The 11,149-nt window shown below is 39.9% G+C and overlaps 1 protein-coding gene and 1 long non-coding RNA gene across 2 annotated transcripts; both read right to left on the bottom strand.

Moving 5' to 3' along the window:
* Positions 1–4,108: 4,108 nt before the first annotated feature.
* Positions 4,109–5,471, bottom strand: LOC146651533 (uncharacterized). Its single transcript, XR_014907959.1, has 2 exons — positions 5,125–5,471; positions 4,109–4,348 (listed from the first exon to the last, which is right to left on the bottom strand). It is a non-coding gene; the product is annotated as an uncharacterized LOC146651533 (long non-coding RNA).
* Positions 5,472–6,904: 1,433 nt separating this feature from the next.
* Positions 6,905–9,915, bottom strand: LOC146651532 (uncharacterized). The gene is made up of 4 exons (XM_085385273.1): positions 9,805–9,915; positions 9,661–9,707; positions 9,168–9,568; positions 6,905–7,562 (listed from the first exon to the last, which is right to left on the bottom strand). Exons 3-4 carry the CDS (start codon positions 9,554–9,556, stop codon positions 7,523–7,525), a joined length of 429 nt encoding a protein of 142 aa, XP_085241399.1. The 5' UTR covers positions 9,557–9,568; positions 9,661–9,707; positions 9,805–9,915; the 3' UTR covers positions 6,905–7,522.
* Positions 9,916–11,149: the final 1,234 nt, after the last annotated feature.

The raw sequence follows: 11,149 nt of genomic DNA, 5'->3' as shown, positions 1-11,149 counted from the left end.
GTGATATTATGTTGTTCAAACATGAAAAGTATATTGTACAAACAGGAAAAGTGTCTTGTTAGAACAATAAACCTTTCACGTTATAACGTGATACACTTGTATTTTTCTTTTGCCTGGGTGGCAGCTCTACGCTTCCGTACTACGCCTCCGTACGCATCAATGAGGTCTCTTTATTAATAAAGTCACTTTGTCCAAAAGTGCTGGGTTTGCACAAGTAAGTAAGTATTTTTTGTGAGTAATACCTGCCTCTCCTTTGCTGGAACCCAATAATCTGCCTCTTTGTCTGCTTTTGTGTGCTTTAAACAAGCTAAGTGAATTTTTTCATGTCTGATATCATGTGTCGTAGTTCCAGGGTTTTGTTTCTGGCTCTGGTTTTGATTTTATTACCACTCTAGTTATGTTGAGCTTTCCTGTCTCTAACTCTTTAGTGTCAGTTGCTGTTTGGTTATTTGCTGTTTTATGCCAAACATTTGGTGTTTTTTGGCATCTAGATTCCTTTTCCCTCCTCCCTCCTGTTGTTATCAGTTGTTTACTGTGTATTTCACTCCCTGTGTCCATGTAGTCTGGCCTACCTGTTGCTCTTCACCAGATCACTGTTGGTTTCCCTGTTTTGAGTCTGTGCATTCCTGCTTCATAGATTTTTTTGCTTAACACCAAATAAATACTCATTATTTGTTTGTTTAAACCAACATTTCCGCATTATAACCCATCAACAATACACAAGTGAATTTAATAAAATAAAATAAACAAAAGCTAAAATTGGTCAGCCCCTTATTCATAAGAAAGCACAGTAAAACCCACAAGTCTGAGTATATTTTCCAGACATAATAAATCCTTAATTATTAACCTGTGAGCACTCAGAGCAACGCTGTCGTGGGAAACATATTGAACTTTGAGGATAGAGATAAAGTATTCCTAGTATTGGCTTGAGTTGTATCTACTGAGGCTCCTTTAAAGACATATTGTTGCAAACCAACTATATGAACAACTTTAAAAATATGATTTAAATATCAAAGTACCCCTAGGTGTACTGTACACACAGTTATCTTTGCAACAAGAAAAAAAATAAGCACATTGAAGTGGAATCAATTTAGTTTTTTTTCTGCTAATATTTTTTGTGTTAAACTTCAAATTATATTTACATTAAGCAGTTTTTCTGCTTAAATAAAGAATGAATTTATCTTCACCACAGAGTGAGTGTGCACCTTTCAGTAACATTTCTACATGCAAAAACAAGAGGCAGCAGGTCTGAACTTTTCCATGTAAACGGCTAGCTATCATGAGATAAGAGTCACAACAGTGGAAGTTTCAGGGTGTGGAACACCGCTGTGAGCAAGGTGTGGCTGATCAAATCAGTTCAGTCACCTGGGTAAATAAAGTTTGGTTATATGGTCAAACAAAACCAATAAAAAAAACAAAGGGATATGGGATATTGTATAAAAACAAGACAGGGTGAGATTAATTTTTAAAAAAAACTGACCATGCACTGAAATCACTTTTATTTCTTTGCTGACAAACACTGGATAAAAATAATGCTTGTTAAAGCTCACAATGATCTAAAGTAACTTGACAGATGATTCATTTGGTATCTATCAAAGTTTAGATTATTATTATTTTCTGACAAAAGCTGGACTGATTTTTTTTTTTAAGCAAAACTGTGTCAAAGCTCAAAATGATGAGACAGGAGCATGAAGGTTTCCGGGTTTTTTCCATCTAGTCGGAGTCGCTGCTGCAGGAGCTGCTGGAAGACTACAACAGAGAACATGAGTCGTGTTATTCATCAAAACTCACGAGAAGCTCAGTTTGTCAAAGTTTATCTAGCATTTAAAAAAGGCTGTCATGCAGGTATTGCAAGTTTTGCAAAAGCACTATGAAAAATACATTTCTGTGTTTTCCTGTGAGTTGCAAGTCCACAATTTGGTTGTGTTGTACAAATTTCTTATGTTATATGTCACACTTTGAATTTGTGGTTCGGTGCAATCAGTCTTACCCCGTGGCTGTCCTTTCCTTTCTTGTGACAGTGGCCATGCTTGTGACCGTGCTTGTGCTTATGTTTGTCCTTTTTCTTGTCCTTTTTCTTGTCCTTGTGTCCATGTCCATGTCCATGTCCGTGCCCGTGCCCTTGGCAGGATCCTTGGCCTTGACAACAACCAGAACCAGGTCCGTGCCCATGTCCGTGTCCTCCATGTGGCCCATGGTGCTGAGGAGGACAGGTTGGTGGGACAGTCCCTGGAGGATAACCCTGTGGAGGGTAACCCCCCTGTGGAGGGTAACCCCCCTGTGGAGGGTAACCCCCCTGCGGAGGGCAACCCCCCTGCGGAGGATAGTTCGGGTAACCAGGTGGGCCTAAAAAAAAGGAGAAATGAGGAATCAGCTGTAAGTTCAAGGTGATGATTGAGGGGGCGATCTAAAAGAGTCGTGTTTACCTTGGTTGTGTCCGTACATTTTGCTGCGTTACCAGGAGAAACTGCAGGTCCTGAAGAATAAAAACACAGATTTTAAATTAAAATCTTTAATGAACACAAAGACAAGAGTATCACAGGTGTATCACAGGTGCATCACAGGTGAACATACCGAGTGCTGAGACCAGATCTGCAGATGCAGACGTCACCTGCTGCTGCTTTTTATGTGCAGCTGAACCTGAAGCAGGGGCTGAGTCTGAACTCCTATCAGACTATTTTCTGTTTTATGACCTACATGGGTGTGTGTGTACAATCATTAATATACAGTCAGCAAACTAGATTTTATAAGAGTGCACACCCACAGACCCACATGATCTATTTTGCCCTGTGGTTAGAGGGGTTTTTTTAATCGTTTGCAGTCCTGCAAAACTTTTGAATACTTGGTGTCACCTGTTGATGCTTATAAAGCTGAGCATCTGCACAGACGTTATGCACAGTCAACACACAGGCGCATCGGTGCAGGTTTCATATTATTATTGAAGGAGACACGTTACATTTCTGCTGAATTCTGCACTGGTTTGTGATGGAAATTTCTTAATCATGAAAATAAAGCACCACGTTGCAATTCAGAAGTAGTCCTTGACTTCTTTCATCGTGTCATTTGGGGGTAGAAAGTACAAATACATGTAATATTGGGAGAGACATGTCTGCTGCATTTCCCTGAAATCTAAACTCATACGTAAGATGATTCTTTTCTCACAGAAATTAATATTTCCAGGCTTAAGGCGAAATTAATCTCACTTGTGCACTGAACACACTTTTTGTTGTAATCAGATATAAAAAATGCACCACCCATTGGAATTAAGACACAAAGTTTCCATCCACAGGATGCAGTACACAGATTAAATGGCACAAAAGAAACCATAAACTGTGATAAAAAACTGAATTAAAGTGGCTGTACTGGGAGCTGCAGGGTGTGTAACAGTTAGGAGAAAAACAGCACTGAACAAAGGTCCAACCTGCCCTGAGTAAATAAAGATAAGGCACAGAGAGGAAGCAGAACAGCTGAGGTCAAATATAAAGTGGCACAAATGTGGGGACTGACTGTTTTTAAGATTGATTTAGTATAATACAAAAAACACTTGAATGATCATAATTTAACTCAGATACTGTTAGGAACAACCCTCTGCTTGTTACATTTATTTAAAGTCTGCTTCACGTCAGCACGTTGACTGCTGTAAAAGAGCCAGAGGCTCTACTACCAGCTGAGCATCATTTAAACACCACAACCTGCCGGAGCTTTGATGCCATCCCTTTATGACCACAGAGTGCCCACCTTCTTCCACCATGTTAACACACCACATGACAAAACCCCTATACTCTCAAACTGGTTTCTTAAGCATGACAATGAGTTCTCTGTGCTTCAATGGCATCCACAGTCAGCAGATCTTAATCAAATAGCCTAATAACCTAAGCTAATCTAGGAGTGGTCCTCTTAACACAGCTGCACACTGATTTTAGTTGCACCTTCTCAAGTATAGATAAACAGTAGTTAAGCCTATGCAGCACACAAAGACTCATGCACCACTAGGCCAGCAGGGGCTGCACAGGGATCATGTTTAATATGAGTACCCACCACTATAACAGGACACACATGAAAGTGAGAAAGAGGCCATAAAGAAAATAAATACATCTTTGTTCTCAAATTCAAATTTATTACCACAGAGATAGATACAAAGTCACCATTATAGGCTCACTGTGTGTTTTACATGATCTAAAAGTGTGTTTGCATTTCTTGGGCCAAAAACAGGTTTATATTTGAGTAAACACAAGATTTTTACATCATAAAAATGATTTTTGTAATGTGTCACGAAGATTTCCAGGTGGAATGTGTTTCATGGAGAAGTCTTCTAGTCAGAGTCACTGCTGCAGGAGCTGCTGGAGGACTGCAGGAGGGATAAACACAAGATATTTTAAATACTCTGAAAGTATCTAGCACACTGATTTAATCTCAGTTTTATATCCTCCATTCTGAGTTACTGTAAAAGTGATGGCATCAGATCATCAAGGTTGTTGGCTCAGTGTGACCAACTGTGACAAATTCAGACAAGACTGAGCAAGTTATAAAAACATCAGTGTTGAAAGTCGATACTTGGTGAGTTACACTTGGATAAAATGCTTCACTGAAAATCAGTTTTCAGGAAGGATTGCGCAAACTTGCTAGTGTCATCATACCTCACCTCTGTTTGAACTGCTATTCAGTAGTGCAGTGCTGCACTCCTGAATTCTACCCTGTTCGTAGCCTTTCCCTTCCCAAATGTTCACAGCTGGGACACTGGCTTTAATAACCTTTACTCTAAAGCACTAGTCATGAAAACCAAAACAATAAGTCTTAGGTTGTGTGGAGCTCCGGGAAGCCGCAGATTTGTGTCAAAATCTGTGTGTGATCATGAATTTGAGCAAACCTATTAAGTTACTCATAGGTTTGACACTGGTATTATAAATGAAGACACATGCAGCTACAGGGACTCTGCCCGAGGTCTCTTCCCCTTAGAACAAAACTTACTCTCATCAAGTGCTGCTCATAGGTGATCTTTGGACTGTCTTTTGGTTCTCCCTCTAATATTGTTGAGTATTTTTTATTACAGTAACTAAAGAAAATATAAAGCAGATCTAATAGCATAGCAAAATGTACATTGTTGCATAAATAATCATATCTTACCCCATGACACTTTTTTCCTTTCTTGTGGCAATGACCATGCTTGTGGCCATGTTTATGCTTGTGGTGGTGACCATGATGTCCATGGCCATGCCCGTGACCATGATGTCCATGGCCATGCCCGTGACCATGATGTCCATGGTCATGACCGTGGTGTCCATGACCGTGGTGTCCATGACCGTGGCCATGACCATGCCCATCACCATGTCCATGAGTAGATCCGCAGCCGGGTCCTACCACGTGGCCATGACCTCCAGATTCTCCACAAGGTGAGGTCACTGGACAGCATCCAAATGGACCAGGCTGAGGTGGACATGAAGGTGGTGGGGCAGGGCCTGATGGACATCCTCCTGGCACTGGATGAGGTTGACATCCTCCTTTTAAAAATAAAATTTTGCTCCTTAAAATTCAATGAATAAATATTTACAAAAACAACTGAGGAATCAGGAAATAAAAGTGATTTCTTTACCTTTGTTATGCCTGAACATGTCAAATGATCTGATCTAAAACCAGAAACTCAAAAAACGTGGTGTCACCCGTTACCTGTTAATGTAAGGGAAAAGTTTAATTGTAATGATAACTCAGAGAAGACGGATAAAAAGAAAAATCCACCTTGAAAAAGACAAAAGTTTAGTTAAATGTTTTTAAACTGGTTAAAATATAGAATCATACGATGTATGAACAAATGAAATGAATATATAAGAAAGCCACAGCACAGTATAATTACTATAAACTACTCATCAGAAGGAAAGTTCACACTCGTAAACAGACTTTTGTCCATAAAACTAGAAATAGTACCAGATGCATAAACACATATTTCATGGTAATTATTCCTACATATCCACGAATGGACTTACTGTGTGTTGCACTGCAGATCAACAGACACAGCGTTCAGCTGACCCTGCCGTTTTATAAAGCCACACCTCTATTATGAAATCCATCTTACATCATCAGGGGCAAGCCTGAACTCCCACCACAAGATGTCATGCCATCATTTGTTAAATTAATCCCAGCAAACACAATGATGGATTTCATAGGATCTGTGTCTGGTGCAGCTACTAATAAATCATCAGAATCAGAATACTTTATTAATCCTGAGGGAAATTAGGGAATCTTCATCATCAAATCACAGCCTTTGTGTTTGTGCTGTGTTACAATTGGAATGTCCGATCTTGTTCCATAGACTATATTCAAAACATAGAGACAATTTGCTGGTCTGCTGATGTGAAAGTGCCTCAAACTGTCATTTTTTTTGATCAAGGTCAAATGTATTTATATAGCACTTTTCCAGACAGACGATGCTGCATAAAGCTGTGTGTTAAAAGCCAGGACATAAAAATATGTCTTTAGCAGTGATTTAAATTAATCAAGTGTTTGTTCAAGTCTAATATTTAGCGGAAGACTATTCCAAAGTCTGGGACCTGCCACAGAGAAGGCTCTATCGCCACGAGATTTGAGATTAGTCCGTGGGATGGATAGCATTAATTTTGAGCTAGACCTCATGGTTTTTCCTGGAGCATAAACAGAAAGGACCTCAGGCAGGTAAGAAGGGGCTTGGGTGTTAAGTGACTTAAGAACAAAAACTAAAAGTTTAAATTGGATCCTGTAGGAGACAGAAAGCTAAAAAAAAATTGGGGTTATATGCTCTCTTTGTTTGGCATTATTTAGCAGGTGAGCTAACTGGTACCAAACGGAGATGTCCAAAATAGTCCTGGCTCTGTAAAAGGACATCAGACAAAAAAACTGAACAGACCAGAAAAGAATAATCAGTTTTCATATTTATTTTTTCAACACAAGATAACCATATAGCGGAAGCTGATTATAGGTTTACACAAAGTGTGTGTACAAAAAGATGAATGTAGACTCTAGATTTTGTTTTCCCAACACTAAAAAAAACTGCATTCTCTTTGATGACCAGCAGGGGGCAGCGAGGTGCAAAAGAATTTAATTGCATAATTTCACAGATATACTTGCTTCTGATTTATGAACTCGGTGAACAATTTCCAGATGGTTTTAGTTCTACAACATGTTATTTTTGAAAATCATGTTCCAGAGCAAAGAGACACTGAAGCAGGCTTTGCGTTAAGGCAGAGCTGCCTTGTGACTGACAGGTTGCTACCCCGTGAGAATGCAGTTTCCCCAGTTTCTCAGGTAGAGTTGAGCCACTCTTGTCATGTTCTAATTCAAAAACAAACATAGGAAAGCTCAAGGCTCAAAATGATACTCCACAAACCCAGATATCCAGTTTTTATTCATATGTGAATGAGCATTCTGTTTTACATATTCTTTATGTTTAATGTATTTTTACATCTGTTAAAGTTATTTTTAAGTAAACATTAAAAGAAATGAGACAGGAAAGGCTAAGATAGTAATGTGTCCTTGCAGGTTCCTCCAGACATCTTCATCTAGTCAGAGTCACTGCTGCAGGAGCTGCTGGAGTCCTGGAGAAGAGACAGATAATATTTGGTGAATTCCTCATGCTGATTCTAAATTCTAAACTCTTTTTGACTCAGTGGTTAGGATGAGGGGTTTATTTTTCACTTATGACCTCAAAATATCCTTAAAATTGGCTTAAAGTGTATATTTGCTGACCTGCTACAGTGGGGCAAAAAAGTATTTAGTCAGCCACCGATTGTGCAAGTTCCCCCACCTAAAATGATGACACAGGTCAGTAATTTGCACCAGAGGTATACTTCAACTGTGAGAGACAGAATGTGAAAAAAAAAAAATCCATGAATCCACATGGTAGGATTTGTAAAGAATTTATTCGTAAATCAGGGTGGAAAATAAGTATTTGGTCAATAACAAAAATACAACTCAATACTTTGTAACATAACCTTTGTTGGCAATAACAGAGGTCAAACGTTTACTATAGGTCTTTACCAGGTTTGCACACACAGTAGCTGGTATTTTGGCCCATTCCTCCATGCAGATCTTCTCGAGAGCAGTGATGTTTTGGGGCTGTCGCCGAGCAACACGGACTTTCAACTCCCGCCACAGATTTTCTATGGGGTTGAGGTCTGGAGACTGGCTAGGCCACTCCAGGACTTTCAAATGCTTCTTACGGAGCCACTCCTTTGTTGCCCGGGCGGTGTGTTTTGGATCATTGTCATGTTGGAAGACCCGGCCTCGTTTCATCTTCAAAGTTCTCACTGATGGAAGGAGGTTTTGGCTCAAAATCTCACGATACATGGCCCCATTCATTCTGTCCTTAACACGGATCAGTCGTCCTGTCCCCTTGGCAGAAAAACAGCCCCATAGCATGATGTTTCCACCCCCATGGTTCTGGGATCTTTGCTCACCGTTCTCATGATCATTTTGACCCCACGGGATGAGATCTTGCGTGGAGCCCCAGATCGAGGGAGATTATCAGTGGTCTTGTATGTCTTCCATTTTCTGATGATTGCTCCCACAGTTGATTTTTTCACACCCAGCTGCTTGCCTATGGTAGATTCACTCTTCCCAGTCTGGTGCAGGTCTACAATACTTTTCCTGGTGTCCTTCGAAAGCTCTTTGGTCTTGGCCATGGCGGAGTCTGACTGTTTGAGGCTGTGGACAGGTGTCTTTTATACAGATGATGAGTTCAAACAGGTGCCATTCATACAGGTAATGAGTGGGGGACAGAAAAGCTTCTTACAGAAGACGTTACAGGTCTGTGAGAGCCAGAGATTTTCCTTGTTTGAGGTGACCAAATACTTATTTTCCACCCTGATTTACGAATAAATTCTTTACAAATCCTACCATGTGAATTCATGGATTTTTTTTTCACATTCTGTCTCTCACAGTTGAAGTGTACCTCTGGTGCAAATTACTGACCTCTGTCATCATTTTAAGTGGGGGAACTTGCACAATCGGTGGCTGACTAAATACTTTTTTGCCCCACTGTATATGGTGATAACCTTTCAAACATATATTATAAATAACAGAGAATTTCAGTGATCTTTTTCAGGATGTATTACACAAACATGTCACGCTTCACTTGCAGCTGAATAACATCTACTTCCTGTTGTGGATAAAATATTTACTGCTGCAGTATTCAGACTTACCCATGATATTCCCTCCCCTTCTTGTGGCTGAACAGGTGCCCGTGTCCTCCCCTGTGTCTGCACCTACGCTTCTTAACATCCAGGATGATGGTGTCCATGGTGTCCATGGTGTCCATGGTGCCCATAGTGTCCATGGTGTCCATGGAGCCCGTGGTGCCCATATCCATTACCATATCCCCTATAGCCATTACCATATCCCCCATAGCCATTACCATATCCCCCATATCCATTACCATATCCCATATAGCCACCACTATATCCCCCATGGTGACCACCAACTCCGGGATGCCTGAGGGCGAGGTTGAGAAGTCCACTAAGAAAGCCACTACCATGTCCGTGGTGACCATGGTGGCCGTGGTGGCCGTGGTGACCATGGTGGCCATGTCCATGATGTCCGTGCCCTGGAATTAGTCATAAATTAAATCTTTAGGATATAAATTCTAAAAGAAAAATCAAATCTGCAAAGCACACATGATGAGTGCTGTGTATTTACCAAACATTTCAAAACTGCAAAATTCAGATCCTTGAGTTCACCAAAATCTGTTCAGAAAATAAAACACAATATATTCAAACATAAAAAAATTACAAATTACATATATACTTATTATCACGAGCAGAGATTCAGTGTTAAACTTACTGTTCACCGGAAAGTTGATCCACTGACTCGCCTGTCACCTGCCACTCTTTATATGTAAAGCCACACCTCAACCTATCCCATGCTGAACACCCATTACACACGTGAGCCCACAGTTCAATGTAACACAAAAATACGCTTAGATTTGATGTTCAGTTACTTAGTGAACAGTGTGATTAACAGGGCTCTTTGTTCCTGCATTTTTCTCGTGCCAAACAGGTGTGATGATACCAGGAACAAAAACCCAGATCTGTTCAGAGAAAAGGAACTTCATAGAAAACTTTGTTTTTTTTCTTAGAGTTGTTTGTTTTGTTGATATGGCTACACAAACAAAACTGTTTTAAAGGCATTGCATCCATAAATAAAGGGACCTGGTCTAGCTGTTAACATTTTATGGTTGAAATTATGATGATTAGCCATTTTTGTTTGTCAATTCTTTCATTTACATTTGTCACGGAGAGCTCTACTATGAACGGTGTTAAACATCCCCTCGGTATTTTTCCATTATCTAGATTCACTTACTCTAATATTGTCAGCTGGGATACCCCAGTTGACCCCCTATATGTTCACATGATCATATGACTCTTCTTCCACAGAAAATGAGTGTCACCATCTCGAGTCAAAGACGTCGTCAGACGATGGTGATTAAATGGAGATTTAAAAAATATATAAATATCACAAAAGTATAAGAGTAAAATGCATTTAAAGGGTTTGAGGGTAAAGATTACATTCACAAACCAGAACTCAAACATGGACTTAGTCTACATTCATAATTCAGCAAATCAGTGTAGATGTCCTGTTTCAGGATCATATATAAATGCTTATAAAACACTAAGAACAAATAAAAAATACAGTTGCATCATTATTTATGACTGATGTTCATCAGTAATAAACACAAAGACCTGACACTCCTACTGTCCTCATAGAGGTCTGAGGTAGCTTCCAGGAATGATGATGCTGTTTCTGGAGAACTGATTGAACCTGCTCACTGAACAGATTAGGTTCTCATGTTACTAGGGTGATTCACCTTTTAGTACAGAAATCCCAGGTTAAACCTGAAGTTACCTGGGTAAGATGAATTCATGCTACCTGGTGCAGGCTTCAGGTTAGTTTTCACATATCAACAGATAAGAAATCACCACATGCTGACCAATCAGATCCTCGGACAATAGCGTCACTGTTCCTGGAAGACACCTGCTGGCACACAGAGCATACACCGAAATACAGTTTAATAAATCTAAAGTTTAAATGGATCCAGTTTAAAGTTTCAGAGCGCTAATGAGCAGCTGTCACCTTAGAAATAAACAGCTGCACTGAGAGCGCACTCAGAGGTAAAAGAAGTAACCTG

Source organism: Rhamphochromis longiceps, linkage group LG16 (genome assembly GCF_057381845.1).
Source record: "Rhamphochromis longiceps isolate RC_006_pf linkage group LG16, R_longiceps_female_GT1.1, whole genome shotgun sequence".
Classification (NCBI taxonomy): Eukaryota; Metazoa; Chordata; class Actinopteri; order Cichliformes; family Cichlidae; genus Rhamphochromis; species Rhamphochromis longiceps.
The sequence above is the reverse complement of the archived record's forward strand: the minus strand, read 5'-3'. Positions and strand labels throughout refer to the sequence as shown.

Excerpts from the sequence above, each read along its gene's own strand:
- LOC146651532 (XM_085385273.1), bottom strand. The coding sequence starts at position 9,556 with ATGGACATGGCCACCATGGTCACCACGGCCACCACGGCCACCATGGTC. Across the intron at positions 7,563-9,167 it reads AAGGGGAGGGAATATCATGG|GACTCCAGCAGCTCCTGCAG; the intron begins GTAAGTCTGAAT and ends TCTCTTCTCCAG.